This window comes from Gastrolobium bilobum, unplaced genomic scaffold, assembly GCF_033153095.1.
Source record: "Gastrolobium bilobum isolate Gb01-03AN ecotype WA unplaced genomic scaffold, APGP_CSIRO_Gbil_v1 utg80331, whole genome shotgun sequence".
NCBI lineage: Eukaryota > Viridiplantae > Streptophyta > Magnoliopsida > Fabales > Fabaceae > Gastrolobium > Gastrolobium bilobum.
Window position 1 is genome coordinate 22,942 of NW_026895506.1, and position 26,306 is coordinate 49,247.

Genomic DNA, 26,306 nt, shown 5'->3' on the forward strand with positions numbered 1-26,306 from the left:
ATCTCCTACAACACGAGAAACATTAATCTCATCTAATAAAACATTAAAACATAAGTCATGTAAAGAAAAAGTTTTTTTTTCTTTTGTATTATTATTGACATATTAAATAATGTTTGACATATATAATTTTAAATTTAAATAATAATAATTTTCAAAAGAAAAAGTAAAGAATTTATAATTAGGAGTGTTCATCAAACAATTGAAACCGATTAAAACTGCGGCAACTGAATCAAAAAATCAATAATCGAAAACTGAAAAAGTCGCATATTTTAATTGGATTGGATCGATTTTCGGTTTGGCCGGTAAAAACCGATCAATGTATTTATCATAGAAGAGAAAGATGGTAGTTTGAAATCTTGTTTTGTAAAATTGGAATCTTTAATGTTATTGATAGCAAACTACCTTATTTTAATTTTTTAATCTCTATTATTTAATTTTAACTCTTCATGAGTTTAAAGATTTATTTTAGTTTAAAGACTTGGATTTTTCAGTGATTTGTAACTTTGTGTAGCTTCATTATGATATAGCTAATGATTTGTATAGCTAAAATTTTAAACTTTTCAAAAAACTAAAAACCGACGCAATCCAAATCGTATAAAATTGGATTGGATTTGAAAAAATTCAAATGAAATGATGATTAAATGATCGAACCGAAAGGATGATATCAGATAATTTTTACTTCAAAATCAATCAAATTCGGACCGCAAATACCACAATTCACAATAACCAAAAAGATGTCTACGATTGTATTTTATATAAGAATTATCAAAATGTTGATTGCTATACTGCTATTAGACTACATATTATAGCCCAAGATTTTTTTTTAGTGACATGCCAATTGGATCCTAAGATTTGATTAAGGGATTAATATTTGTCCTTTCAAAAGAGATAAAATTATGTTATTTTAATCAAAATTATTGTATGTTATGGTGAGAGAAACAATTACATAATAGGAATCATGGTGAGAATAAGTGAGAGATTTTTTTTTTAATTTAAATATTAAATAAAAGTTAATAATTTTAACTAAAATAATTGTTGTTTAAACGGATAAATATTTATAGATCTGGATCTCTTATGTGAAAAATCACATGTATCACATGACCATGTGATGTGAAAAATCATAACTATACAAAGGTGGATCAATGGTGACAAAGGAGAAGAGAAAAAAATGTTAAAATAAGTAATTACAAAATCATAACCGTTGATTTACGTTTGTATGATTATAATCTTCCCATATGACCATGTCATATATATATTTTTTCACATAAGATAATCCATTTCTAATATTTTTTCTTTTTGATTAACGATAATTTAACTTGAAGGAAGTTAAGGGGTTGAAACCTCAAACTGAATTGGGAGTGGATCATCTCATGTGCTAATTAACATGATCATGTCATGTAGGGCAATCATAACCATACATGAGTGAGTTAATGGAGATAAGGGAGGAGAGAAAAAAAATATAAAGATAGGAAGTTACACAATCATCACTGTTGATTTAATTATTAATGATTAAGATCCTCCCACATGACATGATTACACATGAGAGGATCCATTTCCAACTGAATTAATTGAATCTGCAAAAATTCCGGACACCAAGTGGTTTTAAAAAAGAGAGGGAGATATTATTAGGAGAAATGTTATACTTACAACTTATTTTTTGTTTACAACTTCTTACAATTATATCTTAACAATTGATTTTCATCAATCAATGATTATAATCTATTATAAATTAATAAGAGAAAAATATTTCTGCAGTTAATGCAGATAAGTTATCTGCATTTGTAGATATAAGGTATGTTTTGATGATAACAAAATGGCAACAACAAAAAGAGAAGATCTTTGATCAAGAGCAAAAAGCATCAACCGTATATGGATATTGAAGATGTATGATGTAGTCACACAAGAAGAGTAATGTCACATCAAAGTGGCAAGATCATTGGATCAAGAGCAACAAGAAATAATTAGAAGAGCAACACCAAGATCAAAGACAACTAACCATGGACAACATCTAAGAGAATCTCAATATCATAACCATGGTGAAAAATGATCAAAACCAACAAAGTGCCAAACATTGTCATATTCATCAAGTCAACACATCAAGTTCAAGTAAGGATCCAAGACACAAGACATATAGCTAAGTCTAAAATCATATTTGGAATATATCTTTAGGACTTAGAATATATGTGAGGGTATATGGTAGATTACATTGCATGAGCTCAAAGTTTTTCTCAAAGTAAACGTGTTTTTCAAATTGCATAATCATAATCTTTATATACTTGAAAGAAATTTGAAAAATCCAAGGAAAAGATCCTTAACATATTTTATAACTTCAAAACATATTTATCAAGTCAAGATCTTTCACAAAAAGTGGTTGGAAGCAAGCTAGAACACATTTGAACCAAAAATCTGTTGCTTAATTTTGCTTCTGCCTTCCATACAATTTTTAGTATCTAAGATGATGGATTTGGATCTTGTGTTCTTCATAAAAGTTGTAGATCTTTCTTTTATCTTTCCAACGAGACCGAGATCACATCAATCCGACAAGTATAACTCAAGTTATGCCCAAAATACGAAACAATGTTCTTGCTGTCAATAAAGTATTCGAATACCTGATGCAGTATTCGAATACCGAATACCATACGAAAAGTATTCGAATACTTGCTGGGAAGAAGGCCTATAACGGCCATAAACGGCTATAAATGAAGTATTCTAATACCACACGAAAAGTATTCGAATACTTACTGGGCAGAATGCATAAAACGGTCATAAACGGCTATAAACGGCTAGTTTTCAATGGAAACACTATAAATACATTCCTTATGACCCTAAAACGTTGAGATCATCATTCCTACACATCTTAAGGATAATTTGAGAGCTTTTACACTATCATTTGCATATTCTTTCATATCTTTCAAAGATAAAACATATTTGAGCTCATATCTTGAAAATCCATATACCCATAGTGCTTCAAGTTGTATATCCACACTTTGAGAGTGTATATTCATTTCCTAATATTCCCCTTCTTATATTCTTGAGTTGAAAGGGTTGTGAGACCCATTGTTTGAGAGGTAGCCAAATACCTAAGTAAATTTGGAGTAAATTGTAAGGTTACCAAGTACCCGTAAACTTGGAGATTGAAAGGTATCCAAGAACCCGAAATCTTGGAAGATTGTAAAGGTTTGTCAAGCACCCGTGAAGCTTGACCATTAGTGAAAGAGTTGATCGAACGGCTTCAGTCTGGACGTAGGTCACAAGTGGTGGTGACCGAACCAGGATATATTGTGTTAGCAATTTTCTAAACTCTAAACTCTTTATTTCTAGCACTCTAATTGCTTATTTGATATCTTGTATGTACTTGTGTAAGTTCTTTAATTGTGATATATTATATATTATGGATTGTCTGAATGTATTGATTAGATTTCCACATATCAAAGTTTGCTTAAAATAATTATTTAGAAACTAGAAAGGGGCTTTTGCGAAAATTTTGTAATACTCAATTCACCCCCCTCGTGAGTATGGAAGCCACATTCCTAACAACATTTACTTCCAAAATGACATCGTTTTGAATTGAAAGATTAAAAAATTATAATTATAAAGACTATAACAATCCTGAAATAAATTAAAATTACAAAAAACACTATGATTTCCGCCCCAAAACGACGTCGTATCGGGCTTACTGCAGATAACTTATCTGCACTAACTGCAGAAAAAACGAACTCAATTAATAATTAATTAATGAGTTTGAATTGCGAAAATAATAATCGTTAATTGACAGAAATCAACTATTAAAATATGGTTACAAGTGATTATAAACAAGAATAAATTGTAACTTGTAATATTACTAAAAAAATTCACTATCAACTTGTTACTTAATTATTCATCACCATTGAATTATAGAGAAAATGCTTGAAAAGTTTTTTAAAAGAGAACAAATAGGGATCCAATAATGATTAGATAAATAATAAAAAAAATTTGGTAATAAGAATATCTATATTTACTACTACCAAAAAAATAAAAAAAATAAAAACTATATTTACATTTGGCTGTTGCAATTTGGTGAAGCATTCATGTTTCATGTACCCATGTACCCTAATGCTTTCTTGAATGATTCACGTTTCTTTGAATCTATGTTTTGAGAGTGTCTACGCTATGCTGGTGACTCGGTGACTCAAAATCGAGTGAGACACCGAACACAGAGAAACGGTGTCGTTGACCTCCAAATTCTATGACGTTGTGCTGTAGAATTAGGAGGTATGTGCATGTAACCTTTCTCACCAATTCTCACTCACTCGCATCTTTCTCTTTTGCTCCGAACACTAAGAGCATTTCTTCTTCGGTTCACAAAATTGACGGTGCTATTGCATCATTTACTCACATTATCAATAAGCACCATGCTCCATCTGAATTTGAAATCAACAAAATATTAGGGTTTCTTATCAAGATGAAACACTATCCCACCGTTACTTCACTTGTTGCAAAAATGGAGTTTAGGGGAATCACTCCTTTCATGGTTACTCTGAACATCTTGATCAATTGTTACTGCCACTTGGGTAAGATGGGTTTTGCTTTTTCTGTATTGGTTAAGATTATCAAGATGGGTTATCAATTAAATACCATAACTTTGAATACCATAATGAAAGGGTTGTGTATTAATGGTGAGGTTAGGAAAGCACTTGAATTTCATGATGGAGTAAGAGCTAAAGGGTTTTTGCTTGATGAGGTTAGTTATGGGACCTTGATTAATGGGCTTTGTAAAATTGGACAAACAAGTGCTGCTATTGAGTTGTTGCAAAAGCTAGAGAGACAACCTTTTAAGGTTAACATTGTAATGTATAATACAGTTATTGATGGGTTATGTAAAGATGGGCTTGTAACTGAGGCGAGGGATTTGTTTTCTGAGATGATTGCTCGAGGAATTTCTCCTGATGTTTTCACTTATAGTTCTTTAATTCATGGTTTATGCTGTTTGGGTCAATTGAAAGAAGCAGATCGGTTGGTGAATGAAATGGTTCAGAATAATGTCAACCCAGATGTGTATATCTTTAACATACTCATTGATGCATTATGTAAAGAAGGGAGAATCAGAGAAGCCCAAAATATGTTTGATATGATGTTGGAAAGAGGTCATAAGCCGGATGTTGTCAGTTACTGTTCCTTAATTGATGGATACTTTTTGATCAATGAAGTTAACGAAGCAAGAATGCTATTCGATGAAATGATCGAAAGGGGTTTGACAATTGAAGTTTGGTGTTACAGCATTATGATTAATGGATACTGCAAGAATAAAAGGGTGGATGAAGCCATGACTCTTTTTAAAGAAATGAAACAAAGGAATTTAGTTCCTAATACGATAACGTACAATTCTCTTATTGATGGCTTCTGCAAATTAGGGAGAATCTCATGTGTGCAGGATCTTCTTTATGAGATGCATGCTAGTGGTCAACGTCCTAATGTAGTCACTTACAGTATTTTGTTGGATGCTTTATGCAAAACCCAACATCTTGATGAAGCTATTGCATTATTTCAGCGAATTGTTGACAAAGGAATTTGTCCTAATGCATATGGGTTCATCATACTGATAGATGGTTTGTGCAAAGGTGGGAGACTTAAAACTGCACAAGAGTTGTTCCATCATCTTCTTATTAATGGCTATCGATTAAATGTCATGACATATACTGCTATGATCAGTGGGCTTTGTAAAGAGGGCCTATTTGATGAAGCAGTGACCTTTCTTTCAATAATGGATGACAATGGTTGCTTCCCTGATGCTGTAACGTATGAAATATTTATTAAGGCTCTTCTTCAAAAGAATGAATATGGTATGGCAGAGAAGCTTCTCCGTGAAATGATTTCTAGAGGACTATTGAAGAAGTTAAGATAAAGGCAAGACACTTTAACTGGAAATACATAACTTATAATGTTTTATTTATATGAATGGTTAGCTAGTTTTTATTTCTTTTCTGTCAAAGAAGTTGTACTATGCAATGATATCATTGTTACTGAATTTTTAATCAAGTCTTACTCTTATCTTCATGAAGATTACGTTAACCCAATGTCATTGAACTTCGATTAATTTTTTTGAATCTTGACTTTGAGTGTCATTTACAGGACTAACTTTCTTCTGCATCATGTACTGTCAGTCTGGTCATGTCAATCTTGACTTTGAGGGTCTTTTGAGCATAGCTGATCATTGCTCATGGACTACTGTTTCAGATGTTTGGATAGTTGCCACTGGCTAGAATAGTTGATTTCAGTTATAGGGATCTATAAACCTTTTATCATACAGGAAGTGTAGAAGAAACTGAAGAAATTATTCTGCGTTCTCTTATCTCTGAATCTTAACCCTGTTTATGCTGAATTAGTCCTGGGAGAAGTTTAAAACCCACTTATATTGTTGCACCAGCACAGCTCCTGCAATAGGTTGATTTGTCCCTTGGGTGATTGTCGACCGATGGTTTGTTGCTTTTTCAAAAGGATATTCTTATGTTTTTATTGTTATAGTATTGGAAATCTTCTTTCAAGTGATCATTATCTGACTTTTTTTTTTCAGTAAAATATGGGGCCTTAGCCCTACGAAGAAAAAGAAAACTAAGTGTAATGATACGGGGCCAAAAGGTACATCAGGTAATAGTAATACAATTGAGTTTCAATTCAGCGGCATATGCAGTCCCTGAAAACCCTGTGAAAGCTTGAGGCTGTAGTTTGTGAACCAATCTACACACCTGAATACCTTCACTAAAAGCATAAGCTATCTGCACCTCCCAATTCCAATTAAGCCATATCCTGTTATGACTAAGCAACTGTATATTTCTTGCTACCAGCTTAAACCCACTAGCATAATAAGCAAACAGGTTACAGAGACCTTCCATGCATTGGAAATTGCCCATACAGATTAATTCTCCACATCATATTGGTTTGGTGGAAGGTTTGCCCTTGACAGTTCTCCGACTCGCAGAGGCAGTTCTGTACCATAGCCAAATCTCAGCTGTCATCTCCTCTCACATACATACCCAATGGTGGCTGCAGCTCATCTTCCGGAATCAGATGAACTGTCAAATGTATTAAAGGCCAGACGTTATCAAGCCAACAAGTTGTCTAAAAGCTAACCCCATGGTCATTTCCAAGTTCTAGCTTTATATTCGGAAGAAGGCATGGCCAAAGCCTTGTCATCTGACTTTTATGTCTATTAAAGGATGATAGGATAAATATAAGAACGTGGCCTATTCTTAAGGGTTGGAGTTTGATTTAGTTTAATGATATATATTCAAAGTGCTATTTTTATTTTGGTGATAATGTGTCCTCCCTTTTATGAAGACTTGGTTAAACTACGTAGTAGACACAAACAATTTTGAGCAACATCTTGACTAATAATAAGATTACTTAATTTTAATCAACTCTATGATTGCACTTAAAGACACTACACAAGGCTTCCAGGAAAATTTTAGAACACATAATTTGGTTGCACAATTAAAACTGCCTTTGATGTTCTCATATGCTGTCTTTCCTTTTGCTAATTGTCAGCTTTCCAACGATCATTGGTGATGACTTTGGGAATCTTTTTAATTGTTTTTCATCTGACCTTATGATGAACAAAAAAAAAAAATATAAGGCTGAGGATTATTAGAGTCTTGTGATATGGTAATGCACAAGTAAACCTTTTTTATGTCCGTTTTGTAAAGTATCTTTAGCTGGTTTCTTTTTCCCTCTACAACTTTTAATTGACTGTCTCCCGTTCCTTGAGTGGTGGAATAGGATTTGAATGGAAACTCTGCTCATTTTTTTTAATATTAGATAGATTGTGAAATGAAAACATAAAACGGAAAAGAAAAGATATAAAAAATATAGAGACAGTGCAGAACTTCGACAGTCTGCTTACTCCCTATCCAACAGCCCCAATTCCTCACTCAATGATTGGCTACCTCCTCTTGGATCCTTCCCTCCCATTTTTCCTTGTTCCCCTAGATTTCTCCCTTCCTTCACACACCCTCTGCCCCTTGTTCTCTCTTCCTCTACTACCCTTTTTATCTTTCCTAGCTTTAGTAATCATGGGTTCCCAAGCATTAAGCCATCTATATTCTTTAAGTTCTAGTTGTATTCGTGATTGATTTGATATAATCAACTATATGGGGGAAATTATCTGTTGATTTAGATTCTCAGGCGAATTGAATTTAGACCACTGATAGATAGTTGTGAACCATTTCTATGATTTCACTATTACATTAAGGGCGTTTTCCTCTCTGATATTTCAAGGACCACAGCAGTATCATGCACTTTTTATTCCTGAACTGGCTCAGCTGTGTGGAATGCCAAGTTCTTGATGTTAAATATAGTATATCTGACTTCCTGTTTTAAGATCATGGCATGAGCTTTTGTTGGTATTTGAACCTCTAAAGAGCCGTTCTTGAGAGTGATTAAAATTACTTTCTGTCCAGATTCTCAGCTCAACTGTAAGTCAGGCCAGAAAAAGCAAGCTCTGATCTTAGCAGTCTAATTTCTATGATATGACTGTTTAATAGCGGATTTTCACCTTTAACATCTCAATGATTGCAACGGTATCAATTGGTTGTAATTTCATTGTTTTAAAGAACGTGGACCTCAGTTGCAGCATACCGAAGGTACACACTGTATTCTATTAAGTTAGTTGAGGAATACTTTTCTTACGGAAGTTAGAATGTTAAAATTTCTTAGATTCTTTGCTGTAGCATTTTGACATCAACTGATGCTTTCCTAACAAAGTGATTATGAATATAACATAAGCATTGAAAATAGTTTTCTGATTTTTGAATAATATTTCCCCAGAATCTCAAGGATTTGAAGCCTTCCTAGTTAGAAATAGAAGTATAAGCTTATTGTTTTGTATCACAATATCAAAATTACCTGTCTTATTCAAATATACTGTCCTTGTTCTCTTTTCCATCTAATCCCTAGATTTTCGAATAGTGTCTTTGATTTGGGAGCATTGGCCGAACCAAGTTGATGGAATATTTTGCTAGTATTCTCTATTCTGATTCTGTTTCATCATTTCTTTCAATAATTTACATTTACATAGAAATGAAATTTTTTGGTCTTACCTTTCTGTCTTTAGTTTTTTTGAAGTTATTTTCTTTTCTTTTTTCATGAGTTTAGCAGGTGAAAATGGGGGAGAAGGAGGGTGATGCCGTGGCTGCAAAGGCAAAAGTTGTTGTAAAATTTGAGAAAACATGAGAAAGTAAGACCTGGGCTTAGTTTCCATGAAAATAAATTACTTTTCATGAGTTTGGCAGATGAAAATGGCGGAGAAGGAAGTCGATGTTGCAGCTGTAAAGGCCAAAGTTGTTTCCCTGTATATGAAAATTTGAGAAAATATGGGAAAATCAATTACTTTTGGTGGAGAGCGAAAAACCCAAACCAGTCATGTACACCATCTGTGGAAGTTGTCCCCGCAGGTACACCGCCTCCGTCGAAGTTGCTGTGAAAAGGAGAGGAATTCAGTCCAAAATACATCTGTGGCAAGGTCAGACCCTTATCCATAGCGAATTAGACTCTAGCTCAATAACTTCATTTGCAAATTAAGTAATTGAGTTTGGATCGGGCTATTGATATTTGAATTTGTTAACTCAAGTGATCAACTTAGAGATATCCTTACAAAGTCTCTTTGGAGTAACTTGATTTGTATCAAGCTTGAGGAATGTGATTTTTATACTTAACTTGAGGGAGAGTGTTAGAGAGCATCTCCTGTTTAGAGATAATATCTCCTATTGTTATTGTAAATATGGTTAGAATTTGATTACAAGCTTTAGATATTTTAGGATTTGTTTCCTTGTTTCGAGATTGCATTTGTAATCATATCATATAATGACATGTATAAATATAATTCAGCTGCCGAAGATTTTGATTTTCTCAAGTAATTCCCAAACTTGTGTAGTACTCATAAAGCACCTACCTGACTTAGTCTGTCGACTACTTCTGTCCCTCTATGGTCTAAAACGATTTCATGTGTCTTGGTTTGAGAGATTCAACTCTGTATTCTAGCAATTTGGCTTGACTCTATATAGAAGAATTTTCACTTTGTATTATTTCGGTACTCTTCACGGCCTTGGCATCTGTCTTATAGTGTATGACAGTTATCATAGACAACGATTAGGTGGGTATCCAGAATTTTAAGCAGCATTTGTCATGCCACTTTCAGACAAAAGATTTAGGTCCTGTCCAATAGTTGTTGGGGATTGAAGTTGCTCATTCTAATGCAAGTGTTGCTATGACCCGAAAAATTATGCTTTGCTGCTTTAGACATGCTAGAAGAATCAGACAATTTGGATTGTTGACCTAGTTATACTACATTGTATCCCAGCATCAAACTAGCACTGGTTACTGGTTAGGGAAGCTACTAGCATATATAAATATACACGTATTATTGGTAAATTTAACCACCTTACAATAACTCTCAATCGAACATCACTTTTGTTCTTAAGTGTAGTAAGCCAAATTCTGAATGTTCCTTGTGATAGTCAATGGCATGTTGTGATTCCCATTCTTTTAGATATATCAAGAGGGTACCAGGGAAAGGTTTACTTTATGAAAACAAAGGCAATGCTAAGTTGTTGGCTATTTTGATGTTGATTGGGTAGGCTGAATCCTAACACCTCAAATGCAAACAGGGAACCTCGTAGGGTGCCTCCAAAACGCAGACAGGACCATGCCATAACTCAAAAACCTAGATGTCAGGTACCAAACACCAGGTCATACAAGTACCCGTTACCAAAAGTCTGAAAACAGATAAATTATTTAGGAAATGCTTAGTACAGGCATGATTAGACATATAAAGTCCATATTCTCATCATGTAATTTTGGTTAAAAAGAATGATGGGGTGAAGAGTATGTGTAGAATACAGGACTTTGAGTAAAATTATTGTGCCTGTTAAATATCCAATTCATGTAATTAATGAACTATTGGAGGATGGGAGGGTCTATTAATTTTCCAAGCTGGATTTAGTGTCTAGATACCATCAAATTTGAATGAAAGAGGAGGACTTAGTTAAAGAGAAGCTTTATGTTCACAAAAAAACAAACAAAAAAGAAGATAAGATTTAGAACACACAAGGGTAATTATGAGTATATGGTGATACCCTTTACCCTGACAAATGCATCTTCAACCTTTCAATACTTAATGAATGAAGTCTCGGAAATTTTTCTTAGGGAATTTGCGCTTGTCGTTTTTTACGACATTCTTGTTTACAGCCATGACCAATAGTCCCATATTCAACACCTGAGAAAAGTATTTGTATTTCTGGAGCAACATCAATTAGTGGTAAATAAAATGAGATGCTGCCTGCCTTATTTGTTTGATGAGAGCATAACGGCGGAAGGGAAGCGAGTAACTGCAAAATGCAAGTTCACGGCGGAGGAAGATGATAGTCTCCGACACAGCACGAAAAAAATACAAGAGTGGCAAAGGGAAGTTCACTAATGAGGAGTCACTGGTGGCAAGAGAGGAGGCTATGAGTGATGTGCATGTTTTGGCCTTCCCGGATTTTAATAAAATTATCGTTGTGACAAATGCTTCAGGCAAGGGAGTGAGAGATGTTTTAATGAAGATGACAAGTGATTAGCATACATCAACCAAGGATTCTTTCGAAGTAGGGATCTTCGGTTTGGATTGGATTGGTTTTAAAACAAAGATTATATCTGATCCAATTCTTTTGATTTGATCATTTAATCATTCATTCAGTTTGTTTTTTCTTTAAATCCAATCCGATCCAATCCAAGTTCCCGAGTGTGACTAAAAGTTACAGATCATCATGCTACTCCTAAAAGGGTGTGCATGGAGATTTCGTCTTTCGTACTGGAGCTGATGCTAATAGCTGGTTATTCCAAAATAGAAATATTTTCCAAATACATCAAATACCGAAGGAGATGAAGGTGCCGCTTGCGAGGTTGAAGATGGAGGGCCTTGCAACGGCTTCGTACTAGTGGGTGTATAATGGGGGAACCATTGTGTTGAGATATATAAAACCATTAAAAAGTCCTCACCCATAAGTTTAAGCTTTTGGGTTGAATTGGTTCTTTACATGGTATCAGAGCCTCGTGTCCCGGGTTCGATCCTCGCCGCCCCCCACTTTCTAACAAGTGGAATTTCTTTGTTCGCACAAGTAGGTGGGCCTGTGCATTGTCCACCCTTCAAGCTCAGTGGGCTCTCGTGTGAGGGGGCGTGTTGAGATATATAAAACTATTAAAAAGCCCTCACCCATAAGCTTAAGCTTTTGGGTTGAATTGGTTCTTTACACATTGGTACCTGGACAATGTTTTCTAGTGCTTTGAGACAACGATTTTGGGATTCTTCTTATTCGGATCTAATGGGGGGTTTTATTCAAGCTTTATCCGTAAGAAGATTTGCGTGATTACTTGTGTGAATTTGAGTGTTTGATGAATCAAGTTCTTAGGGTCAAGGACGAGATACTTGTGAGCTTCTTCATTTCAAGCCTTCAACCTAATTTGAGAGGCGCAATGCAGCTACCTTGGCCAGCAAACCTGAACCAAGCAATGCAGCATGCATCAGCATACGATGCACATCATATAGAGTTAGAATTTCTGCTACAATTGAACACCATTAAAGGCTTCTTGCACCAAAATTATATCCTCTTACCTCTGTAATGTCTCAAAGCAATGTTCCTGCACTCATGGCACCTCTAGTTACCACCAATACCTAGGTGGCAGTAGCATTAGCAGTTCCAGTGAAGAAGTTGACCCAAGAACAAATTAAGAAGAAAAGAGAGTTTTGTATCAAAAAAAAGAAAAAAAAGGAAGAAGAAAAGAGAGTTGGGATTATGTTTTAATTGTGATGAGAAATGATCCTCTTGTCAGAAATGCCATATGCTGTTTCCACTTAGGAACAACTTGCCGTTCCCATTAAGGGAATATCTTTTCGTTCTCCACTTAGGGAACAACTGATCGTTCCCACTCAGAGAACGAACTCGTTGTAAAAATTAGATTCTGTATCTAATTAATCTCATTATCCATGAATTATCTAACATTGATTTTTTTTTTTTTTTATGATATTCCAATCGGTTCATCACTCCGCGACTAGTCCAATTCGGAGTGAATCATGGGATTAAGATAGAGGTGACAAAACGGGTTGGCCCGACCCGACCCGATCCTCCCCGCCGCCAACCCGCCAAAACGAGTTGGCCCGCCTCGTCCCGCATTTTAATATGGGTTGAAAATCCCAATCTACCCTGTTTTGTGGTGGGTTGGCCGGTTAATCCGCCTAAAAAATAAAAACTAATTGAAAATTAAAAATAAATTTTATTTTATTAATTTTATAATATTTTTTATTTTCATTTCACAATCCCTTTAGTTTTTTTTCAATCTCAAACCTAAATGTATACTAATATTCAGTCAAATATTTTTTAGAAACTTATTTTTGCCTCAATATATGGATAACCTTTATAATAAATAAAGTTTTTCTTCTTTATTTTTTTTAGAGAGTACTAAGATAAAAAAAAATTCATATCACAAAAGCTTAGTGACAAATAAAGTACTACCTATTAGTAAAAAAAAAAAAAAGACCCGCGGGCCAACTCGCCCCGACCCACCGCCAACCCGTTTTGACCCACAACTAAGCGGGGCAGGTTGAGGTGGGTTGGTGGGTTAAAAAGTATAACCCAACTCGCTCCGTTTTAGCGAGTTGGCGGGTTCAACCCAAATTGCCGCCTCTAGATTAAGACTTTGAACCCCTCTCAAAGACAATACTGGAGAGAATCAAACACATGTTCTCACCCCCACCTACTCAGTTCCCTGACACCAACTGAACTACCATTATTTGGTTATCTAACATGGATTTTAACATTAACTAAATTCATGAAATAGTGTCTTGCTAACTCATTCTCAAATTTCCGGTAACTTTTGCAATAGTGTATTTTTACCCGAAAACTCACTAAAATTCATTTTCTTTCGAAAAGTGACTTCAATTCTCGTTAATTAGATACCTCATCTAATTAATCTCATTAACTCCTGCAAAAATCCCTAATTACCCTTAATCAGATTCGGGTCATTATAATAAGCATGTATGTAAAGCTTATGCCCAGAGATTATGTTGGTCTCATGGAAGTTTTTGGATAGTTAGAATTACGTCTATGAAATGAGAAAATGCTAATTAGGTATTAAAAGAAAGATGAGCGTTAAAAACAGAGAATGGAAGTAACAGGAAAAAATTGTAGTTTGCTAGTGTTGCATGCTTAAGCATGCAAAATGGGCGCTTAAGCGCGCTCATAAATAGAGAAGGAACAATGACCAAAGTGTCACTGTTGGCAAAAAAAAATTACCAGACTGCCACGCTAACAGTAAATTTTGCCAAAATGTCACGTGGCATATTTCGCTACACAGTATAGCGAAATATGTGTGTAAATAATTCGCTACACAGTGTAGCAAAATATGCCACGTCAGAACCAAAAATACCACGTGTCAAACAGGGAGAATTTTGTTACACTGTGTAGCGAATTATTTGCACACATATTTCGCTACACTGTGTAGCGAAATGTGCCACGTGGCATTTTGGCAAAATTTACTGTTGGCGTGACAGTCTGATAATTTTTTTTGCCAACAGTGGCAAAATGGTCACTGTTCCAATAAAGAACGGGTATTGGTTACTCCAGGCCACTTAAGCGCGCTAACGGACACTTAAGTGCACTCATGCACTAAAATGTCACTATCTTAGCACGCTTAAGCCCCCGAAGACAGATTGTACCCCTTTTGTAAAATTCACATAACTTGACCTAGAAAACTCTAAATTGAGTGAGACTTGAATCTATGTAAAACTAACTAAAAAATCTACAATTTGGGAAAGTTAGTTTTATGTCACGTTAGTTTATGGGAATTGCGTGGTAATTATTCATAATGAATTTAGGATACATTTAAGTAATATATGAGTTATGATTATAGTTTTTGAGTTATTTGAATACAGAAAGAGTTTTTATAAGCAGAAAGATTAATGGTAACAGAAAAGAAAATTTATCCGTAATTTAATTCAATTATTGTGATTGTAACTGCTCTTAATGTCATATGCAGTAATAACAAACTAGTCATGAGGGTGTTACAACTTACAATGATAGAACTGAATTTAGAATTCAATAGTTTTTATGCATGGTATGTATCTTTTAGACATCAAAGCAAACTTGAGATCCTAAACTTTTTGGCTGTGACAATAAGAGCTTGCCTTCATCCATAAAAGATCTTACAAGATTGCGCTAACTAAGCATTGTTGGTTGTCCAAAGCTTCGGACTATAATCACTAGAGATTGTATTGTTCCCTTCAACATCGACTGACAATAGACTAAGCCCATAGCTACTTTGGCCAGCAATGCCAGCAACATACGGAAGATGAGCACCTCATTTTCTACATTTCATCCTACCCTCCCAAGTGTCACCAACCAATGGTTTCTTGTAGGATCATTCTCAAGAATGATGGGTTTGAAATGATCAGAAAGGTCACAAAGATCTTCCCACTGAGAGCATTCTCCCATGGTAGTCAAAATCGCGATTTTAATCCTAAGATTGCTGATTTTATGATTTTTTACACAAAAACGATTTACCAAATTGCTTGTGATAACATGAATATGAAAGTAGAAGACTGTTCTTGGATTCCTCAAGCACAACATGATGATGCTGGTAACAGTAGCATGGTCGCTCAACTTGAACATTGTTTATGGATTTGCTCACATTTATGGTGAACTTGGAGACCAGCCACTCTCCAGAATTACCATCCATAGCATTGTTGTTTCGCTAAACAGTAACGCCTCCATTACAACCTCCTCTCTCGAAAAAAAAAATGGTAAAAACACGTTTCCTAGTTCATGGGAAAAAAATAATACCATGGGTGGGTTCGAATTTTTTTTAGCCCGTTGTAGTTCAAAATGAGAATGATGGATAAAAAATTATCTTGAGATTATTTCTGGTTTAACTCATATCAAACATGATAAAAAAAATTTCTCACCCCACTTTCCCAGCATTTCTCCCAAAAAAAAAACTCATAACAAACACTCCATGAAAAAGTAAAATGAAAATGAAGCATCAAGTAGAGAACTTTCATGCTGATTGCATTTTTGGATGGTCATGCAAAAGGTATGTACTAGAGAGAAATTTGTGTTCAATCATTTAGTTAAATATTATTGAGTTTTGATGCCGGATTTTTTACAAAAGATTTATTTAAATATTATTGAGTTATTTTGTTTGATAAATTATGTCTATATATTGAAGAGATATTCTAAGCTACCATTAGAGGTCATCATTGGTTGACAACTTAAAAGGAGGAAATAGTCTCAAGACACTTTACTGTGTATATACTACATTTGTGGTGGTTACTAATACATACATCATGAGAAAGACAATATTTTTTTAAAAAAATCACACTCAATTTGTGTTGGTGGTTGACAGCTGGTTGAGCTGATCTTTTGTCTCAATTTTCATATTGTACATTTTATGGTATTACTTAGCTTAGCTATACTTCTGAAGTATACAGTGTGAAGCAGGTTCATTATGAAAGAATCAGCACCCAGTTGCGATTTATAATGATCCTAGCCTATAAATAAATAAATTAAATTCATCTTTGATAAAAAAATGAGTTAAAAATGATAATTAAGGAGTAAAAATGTGAATAAGCAAAATTATCCAAAAGATAAAAGTAAAAATAGACACATGACTAAAAAAATATTCTATTCTATTGAGTAAAGTTTGGTAATGAATAGATGTGACTAGATAAATAAACATTTATCCAGTTGAATTTCACTTAACCTATATAAGTGAAAAGTATAAAAACTTTTTATTTCTTCTTCGTCTTCTAGCAACAGAGAGGGAGAGAAAAGAGAATCGGATTGAAATCTTTCAAGAACCATAGAGAGGTAGAAATTTCTAAACCACTTCGTTCCAAAACCAAACTTGTGAAAATTTTTTAGAGGAACACATTGGTACCCATATTTTCGTGTAGGGGTTCAGTGTAGAGAGAGTTCTTCTCCCTAAGATTTCAGGTTTCATGGAAAATATGGGTTTTCATTGAGCTTGAGACCATGAGAGCTTGAAGTAAGATTTCTCCTTCATTCATGTGTACATTGTGATAAGAAATTACCTCTCTTTTCATGTTTCCATGAAATTTTAAGAATTTTAGGTTTTGTGATGAATAGTGCACGAAAATTTGATGGTATGCAGTGGCGAAGTCGGGCTCAAATTTGAGCATGGGCCAAAAAATTATACGTGTATTTATTTTTCTTAATTTTAGTTATTTCATATCATAATATATTTAAATTGGAGAAGGATCCGCTTACAATATTTTTTTATAAATTTTTGCAAATTATACTATATACTCCCAGAAGTACATAGTGTAACCTAGTGTACTTCCAGGAGTACATAGTGTAGTTTGTAAATAAAAATTTGTAAATAAAAGCCTCCCCATTTAAATTATATTAAATACAGAGCACCTGAACAGGTAGTACCAAGAAGAATTATAATTTTATTAAATATTTTTAATTTTACTAAAAATATATTTTTTTATACAAGTGAATATGAACACATAACCTAATACAACTTACCCAAATCTCTTACCAAAAATATTTTAAGTTTTAGATATGGCCAAATTACAAACTGTAGCCCGGGCCAAATTATAATTTTAACCTGGCCAAATTATAATTAATTATATATAATAAGTATAATTTATTAAAATTTAACCCGGGCTGAGGCCACACCCACAATGTATGTAGCTCCGCCACTGATGGTATGGATAGTTAGTGAGTAATTTGGATATAACTTTCTTTGTTAAATATGCTTAGGATTACTTTTTGATGAAAGACAAAAAAAGAAATCTTTGTTTAGCTCATTATAGAAATCATAGTTTTTTGGCTATATGTCAATTTCAAAAATTTGATGGCTTGAGTAATTGGAAGATGATTTGTATGTGAGTTCATTTGTTAAACATGCTTGGGAATGGTTTCCGTAAAAGAAAAAATTGTGAAATCGCCATTTAGAACACTTTGATAAATTGGACTCAAAATCAAGAGATATTAAAGTGTGAAAACCTTGGTTTTTTATAGGATTCACGTTGAGTTTATAAATGTGAATATTGATGAATATGTGTTCATTGGTTATAGTGTGAAATCAAGTGAACTAGTATAGTAAGAGCATGGATTAGATCAAGCTAATGACATTGACCAAGGCTCTTGATTGTTTTGGATGAAGGTAAGTATCAACAATGGTTAGACATAGACTTACATAATGAATATGTGATTAATTGTGTTAATCTTCACCTTGAAATAGGTGTTGTGATTATTGATAAAGCATTCCGTTCGCTCGTTGACCTTACTTGGCTTGGAAAAGGCTAGGTTTGAGAGCTATTCCAGGTAAGCTTTCGGTCCTTGGGATTAATCCCCCATTTGTTCCACTATACTCCGAGGAAGGATGATACTTTTATATGGTATGTGGATATGACTTGCTATATGTTGCATGTATATGTATGTAGATTTGTGTGCCACACAAGACGGTGTTTCCTTCTGTGAGGCATAAGACGTTGTTTCCTTATGCATAGTATGAGACAGTATTTCCTCATACAGTATGTTGCAAGACGGTGTTTTCTTGTGTAATTCATACAGTTTATATTCTCTTGCCAGTAGGATTTATTATTTGCACACTACATTGTCATACATATTCTAATGCATGCATGGATATTTTATGTACTGTGATTATACCAGAAGTGAGCTTAGGGGTGAAGGAGCTCTCCAAGGGTCCCTAACTTACTGAGGTAATTATATTATCTCACCCCGCGTTATAGGGATTACCATTTCAGGTATAGGAGCTGATGGTGTTGAGGCATCGCGTGGCAAGAGGCCGGAGGAGAGTTACTATCTGACATGATAACATGATTTGATTGATATGCTGATATGTATTTGGCATGGTTTTATTTTGGATATGTATCTATAAGCCATGTCATTATTTTGAGAGCATAAGGGATGTCTATGCCATGTTGCCAGTCTGTATATGTTGTAGTGGTGCATGCTCACGTCTATGTTACTTATTTAATTGCATCTCTTTTGTTTATTTGATGTAATTATTTAAGTAGCATTATGGACATTAAATGGAGATCATATAACTATGAGATAGCCTAGGTGGTGGATGGCTAGGCAAGATCGATGTTTATTCATTTTGTGGCATGCTTAGTATATCGATAAATTGTTAATCAGGTGAAAATTTTTAGGATAAGAATTAATCTCAATAGTTCGAAAAATAGACAGAATGCCATCCGCGAAATGTAAAATGAGTAGATATTGTTGTAATATGTAAGGAAAAAGAAAAAAGTTAATCACAAATTTCCACATTTCATAAGTTATTAATATCATATGAATATTAATTAACAGGCTAGGACGTTACATGATTTCTTAATCCGAACTTTTACACCTACTAATTTTCTATATAGAAGCTTTCCATGATAAACAAATCCAGAAATGCCCCGTCCTATAACTTCTTTAAAGTTTCTTGTATTTAGAAATGTAGAAAAATCTATATTCAAAAAAAGAAATGTATAAAACTCTTGAATATATCTAGATCTCAATTAAAGTGTAAAAATAAAATAAAATCATAGCTTTGTTTTGAAGTAAAAATATATACTACTGGTTAATAATAACGGTTATTGGGTGCGTATACGCACTTTGACATGAGTTTAGCAGCATTATTAGTTGAAAGAATTAGCACAGGATCAATTTTATTTGCTGGTTATAATATTTATAATTTAATATTTATTATGGGGAAAGATCTTTAGCACCGATGTTAAATTAAAAAATTTGATACCAAATCTTAACCGTGAATTTCCATAAATCTAATTATTATAATTTATTGGGTCACACTTATTAATTAATTATTAATTTTCAATAAATTATAATCATCTGATGAAAATTAACAATTAAAATTTGATATTAAAAAATCATGTGACTCTAATTATATATTATTATATAAATTTAATTTTATCGGTTCAATCAATAACCATAATCTAATATCCTCATCCAGTCAATAACCATTCAGGGTTTAATAACATCTGGTACAAAAAATTTAAAAGGTGTGTCCTGCATTGTATCAACATATTCTTGAGACAAACCAATACAATAATTTCTTGTCCACAATTTTCTCTATTTATTTTTTTGATTTATTTATTTCTTTAAATTTTATCTTTATTTATTTTATCTTTCTTAGGAATTTTTTCTCTTAATTATCTTTATTTTCAATTTTCTATATATTTTTCTTTTTCTTTTTAATTATTTTTTTTCTAGTGTTACTTTTTATTTTATTGTTATTCTTTTTTTCCCCTCTTTTCTTCCTGTTAATCTTTTATTACTTGTTATTTGAGGTCATCTGCTGCCATTCCCAATAAATTTGGGATAAAGACATTGATGATTTTTTTGCCTAATTATCCCTTAATAATTATTTTTTATTAACTTTTTTTATTTATGCATATCAAATTGCAAATGTCACAAGGCTTTGCCAAATATAGAGCATTTTCATCGTCAATGATCAATTTCCTTGGCTTAGAATAATTGCGAGAAAAGGCTATAGAGTTGCAATCAATGTGATTAACAATGTTTTCATCCGCATTTGTTTAAGAAAATGAACAATCAAATCTATTTCTCAATTCAATTGAAGCCCAAAGAGGTGAATAGGGTCCTAAATAATGAGAGATATGAAAAAAAAAAACACGTTTGATTACGCCTATCCTTAATTCTAAATAGAATGGAACGGCACACAAATCTATACATAAACATAGTATCTATTTTTTTTTTTGTAAGACCAAAACAACGTCGGATTAAAAAAAAAAGGGTATTTAGGAAATTTTATTTTTCTTTTGATTATGAATTTTATTAAAGGGTTCACTTTTTCTGCAGTTACTGTAGATAAGTTATCTGCAGTAAGCCCAATACGACGTCGTTTTAAGGCAGAAATCATGGTGTTTTTATAATTTTAATTTATTTCAGGGTTATAATAGTCTTTATATTTATAATTTTTTAAGATTTCAATACCAAAACGACATGATTTTGGAAATAAATACAGATAACTTATCTGCATTAACTGCAGAAATATTTTTTCCTTTATTAAAAGAGGGAGGATATTCTCACTACCAAAATTTTTCACTACCAACTTACTACCTATCTAATGACTATTGGATCAAAGAAAGAGAATGCTAAAAAAAATTTGAAAAGAGAAAAAATATTAATCCAATGGTGATTAGATAGGTAGTAAGTTGGTAGTGGAAAATTTTGGTAGTGAGAATATCCCTCCTCTTATTAAAATACAATGTATTTTTTTCCCCCAAACCCCAAAATGACTTCTTTTTGTATTACAAGAGATAACTTTATTTATTGTTGCATAGGAAACATTAATCCCATAGTGTAATGCAATAATACTATATAATTTTATTCACATGAATGTTGAATGGAAGCAATCTGTTCAAAATTTGATTAATCTTTTTAGGCAAGGTGTTCTCCAATTAAGAGAGTTTAGACACTTATTTCCAGCCTAAGAAATAAATCTTCGCGGTCCTATTTTCAGTTTTTCACTCTTCCTAAATGACACGTCCCTTGCCCCTTCCCGCAAACCTTCAAAAATATCCTCACCATATTGGGGTGTATATTCAAAGCCTTCAATTTCTGTCTTAAAATTTCTTCTCTTTACATATTAATATTAAGTGTCATAAAGTGATCTTTTAACTTATACATTGGCTATATTTTCAGAGGAGTGGTGGAAAGCTGATACAGAAACTGTTATCAATCAAATTAATTAAGGAGGGAAAAATAGTTAATGCAGATAAGTTATCTGCATTTATTCTTAAAACGACGTCATTTTGGTATTGAAATCTTAAAAAATTTAAATATAAAGACTATTATAACCTTAAAATAAATTAAAATTATAAAAATATCATGATTTCCACCTTGAAAATGACATCGTATAATTTATCTGCAGTGCAGAAAAAGCATTAAGACTAATTAGCTCAACTCGATAAATGTATTGTTTATCTGCTTATTCTTTCTTTCTCATTTTCTACGAGTTAATATTTATCAAAACTTTGTCTGCGTACTAATGACATACACTGTCCTTTCTCTTTAATGATTTAGGAGAAGGGTAGTTATTATTTTCTTAACAATTTGTAGGCATCTTCATCGTTCGTCTTCATCTAGAGTTTTTCAAAAAATAAATAAACGAATAATTATAGAAATGGACCCAAATAGTGATAACACATAAAGAAAGAAACAAGGAAAATGTAATTCTACTTTTTAAAGGAGAAAAGATTTTTTTGCATCAACATTAGATATCCAATGAAATAAAAGCCTCAATTTTGAGAAATGCAAAAACGAAAAGAAAAAAAGAAACATAGTATTTAGTGCACACACAAGGATGCGACAAGGCTTCCCTGTCCTTCTTCCACCAGATGAAAGACTGAAAGAGACCTGTGACATGAAACTTTATGAGAAACATTTGTAACTACATGAAGGTAACCTTAACAAAAGAAGGGGTTTCAAACAGTGATGTATCTCGAAAGAATTGTGTTCCTACAAAAAAATATAATTATTTATTATATGTAGTACATAGTTATAATATTAAAAGTTATTTTTTTTTTCTCCTCATAAAATTGTCGGGTAACGTGGCGGAGAGAGAAAAAACAACTTTAATTTTATAACTATGCACTATATAAAGTATGTAATTATAATCTATAACATGACTAGATTTTCCTTCCTACAACATGGTTCTTATATTTTGGTAAACGAAATTTGCTCATGTCTTTGATATTCAAATAATGCAATCATCAATCATTATGTTAATCATAAGTACAAAATTTCTTATTAATTGCTGAAAAAATGAATGATTGCATCATTAAGATATCTCATTATTCCTCTCATTTTAAAAGTTTCTGAAATAATCAGAATGTTTCATGCACATTATGCATGCTGAACCAATTAGTGAACTGATTACAAATCCATAAGATAGTGATGATGATATGTTCAAAGTTAGTGACGTGGAAACCACGCCAACTAATGTTGTTTACTCCGCAGTGACTCTGCAAATTTTAAGTACCTTTTGTCCAATTATTTAATCAATTTGATTGCTGAAACAACAGCTAAGAGGAGAATTCATTCTTAAAACTTATTACACTTATTTGATTAGTATGTTTACTTGTTCAAAGAAATTGAATCCGTGCCATTAGATTAATGTATATAAAAAATAAAACATAGACAGTCACTATGATAATATATAAAAATTTCATTTCATGTTTGCAAGATGCATACATTGATAATAGACATACATTCATGTGACATCAGATATAAAGAAGTTCCCATGAAAATACGACTAAATGCATATAGGGGTGTCCATGTTGGAATTCAAGTGGGCGTAATACTCCAAGACTACAAATTTATCAGTTCAAGAGAAGCATTCACGATTTGTTCTAGACACTAGATATGTAAATTTGTTTGACAACCTTTTCTCTTTACTCATTATAGTTTGCCTAAAGACCATAGGTTTGAGCTCAAAATGGACCATGGGAGCTCCTAGAATCCACCAAGGAGGGTTGTCCAAGTTCCCAATGTGATCAAACAACTCCCCAAGCCTCAGATTCAAGAGTGGGTCGCCACTTTTAAATGAGGAAATCTCACCACTCAATAGTTTTCAAAGGAATTTCTTGTGTGGGTTAGGTTTTCTAAGTGATTCGAAACAAGTTTGAAGTTGGATCCAACTAGTTTCATCCACCCAAGCTCACTTTAGGTTTTTCAAACTCTCACTCTCTCCCTAAAATGGCATCCTCTATTCTTTGGGAAAGTTGGTCCAAATGAAGTGTATGTTTTTATCTAATTTTAACAAAACATGTGTTTGCTCGTTGGGCTACTCGCTTCAGCAAGCTCCACCAGCGAGCTATTACAACGCTCGCTGAACAGCTCGCTTCTACAGGCTCCCTAACGAGGAGTGGCTGATAGGGGGTCTTTTTAACATAAAAGCTCAATTCCTCACTTACTCTCACTTAACCATTTTAAAAGTGTGTTTTCCTCATATACACAATTCTGCATTTATTTAACTTTATTAAGCCTATCAGTTAATTAATCTTCATTATGCATAATTAAATAATCAATCCAATGCAATAATACATTTTACAAATTAGGGTTATTATAGTAAAGGCAAGGCCCTTCAAACTCAGACCCCAAGCAACCAGTTCAAGGGAAATGGCTACAAAGACACTTAGAGGACTGGGGCTTCTTCCTATCCTCTTTGCACAAGTTGCAGGCGTGGCCATTTTGGCTAGTTGGGATGCCGTGTGCAAGATGCCTAGTTGCTGGCTATTAGGGTAGTTGTAGAGTTCTGAGCTGCTGATGTCATAATTGTACATCTGCGGAATGACATCGACATGGGATGGATATATTTCCTTAGACTTTAAGTCTGGTTTGTTGAACCTCTTGGGGCATTTATGGATTGGTCTTTATATCCCGTATGAAATAGGTCTAGATCAGAAAACATATCTAAGAGCTTGGGTCTTGTCCAACCACCATTGCCCAATACACTGTAGTTCAAAATAGCTTCCGATCTAGAAACCCAATAACTCTTAAATGCACTCGTTGGGTTCATGACCATGTCATGTCCCGTTTATTCGTAATGTCATCAGAAGTTCTTTCCTACGATTTGAGTAGTGGATTGATAATTATTTGCATATGCATGAAATTTAATATTTTCTTTTCTTCTTGTATATCATTTCCAGCTTGGCGAGTCTTTTTTGTCACAATACAAATTGTTTTATTGATTCTCGTCCAAGCTTCTAACAGTTGTATTGGATGATTGTGACGTCAACTTTTCTTTGGTGAAATTTTTTCAATAAAAAAGGGCAAAAAAGACAAGATAAAATATGTTGTCATTGTTTTGTTCTCTGTTCATGGTGCTTCAGACTCACTGTACAAGACCTGGTGATGTAATTTTTGATGCACAAAAGCCAAGCAAGATGTTGGATGCTGTTAGAATTGCTTTCACCCATTAAGACAAAATCAATTAAGGAAATTAATGGAAGCCAAACAAAGGGCATACCATATAACATTATGCTTTAATTTGAAGAGAAGCTTTTACGCCCATGTTAAATATATAGCCGTAGTCATCACTTAATGATAACTGACTCGTAGAGCTGATATTAGGACTATGCATTTGTAATTATTCTTGATTTGTACTATGTGTGTAACCAACACATAATTGCTCCAATTATGAACCCGAATGCTTATAACTTTATAACCATTTCACATACTCTCAGAAATAAATATTTGTGCCTGTGCTTAGGATTATTTCATTGGTGTCAATTTTTTTTTTTTCTATAAATGAATAAGGAGATTTTTGTCGACAGTCAGTTACCAAACAGCACATTCAGAAAACCTATCCTATAAATAATCAGACAAGAACATCTTCTCTCCAGCCCCATCTCATTAATAACTCCCCATTAGTAATAAAACATTTGAAACAAGACAACAAAAATTTTGCATATTAAACATGCACTAACTAAAGAAGAGAGTTTATCTTCAATATGGGCAATATCTCCATAGCATTTATGTTTTCAAACTTCCAAGAAAAGATAGATTACAGCACCCTTGATCTTTGCAAGTATATTTACTAATGAAAAAGCAAGAAAAATAAGTAATAAACAGCCAAAGAGTAAGTCGTTTAACAAAAGCTGGTGTCCAGGTTGCAGAATAAGTGAGGATCACAATGGAATTAAAACATTTTAGCAAAGACGTTAATCACAAGAATGAGTCAAAGAAATGGATTGTTGAAAGACATGAAGATGAAACCGAATCAAGTTCTTTTCAGAGCAATTATAGTTACCAATTTTGATATGTAAAACTTGCATATATGTTAAAGAACAATGTTCTCTTTCTGTTTGGTAAAACATGAAGTTGTACTTTTCTGTCATAAAAATAACTACATCATTTTGTATGATTTCACTCATGTATGAAAAATGAAAAGTGAAGAATTGCCTAAGTTGCATGACCGAGTCATAAAATGTTCAACTTTCTTGTCATTAAAATTCTTGAGCATATTGCAGACTTGGATGAAGGGCACATGAATGGCTTTTATATTTATGTTTTTAATACGCCCTCTCACGCAAGAGTTCTTTGAGCTTAAAAGATGGACAATGCACGAGTGTGCTAAGAAATTCCATAATATCTATTAGAAGAATATAGGCAGCAAGGATCAAACTCAAGACTATTTGGTCATAAACTCTCATACCATGTGAAAAAAGATTATATTCGATTGAATGTTCCCAATAGGGGAGGTTACAATATATA

The 26,306-nt window shown here is 33.3% G+C and overlaps 1 protein-coding gene across 1 annotated transcript; it reads left to right on the forward strand.

Moving 5' to 3' along the window:
* Nucleotides 1-4,124: 4,124 nt before the first annotated feature.
* Nucleotides 4,125-5,881, forward strand: LOC133314418 (putative pentatricopeptide repeat-containing protein At1g12700, mitochondrial). The gene has a single exon (XM_061515900.1). It carries the CDS (start codon nucleotides 4,226-4,228, stop codon nucleotides 5,879-5,881), a length of 1,656 nt encoding a protein of 551 aa, XP_061371884.1. The 5' UTR covers nucleotides 4,125-4,225.
* Nucleotides 5,882-26,306: the final 20,425 nt, after the last annotated feature.

What these genes read in the sequence shown, in the direction of transcription:
- LOC133314418 (XM_061515900.1), top strand. Translation starts at nt 4,226, where the DNA reads ATGACGTTGTGCTGTAGAATTAGGAGGTATGTGCATGTAACCTTTCTC.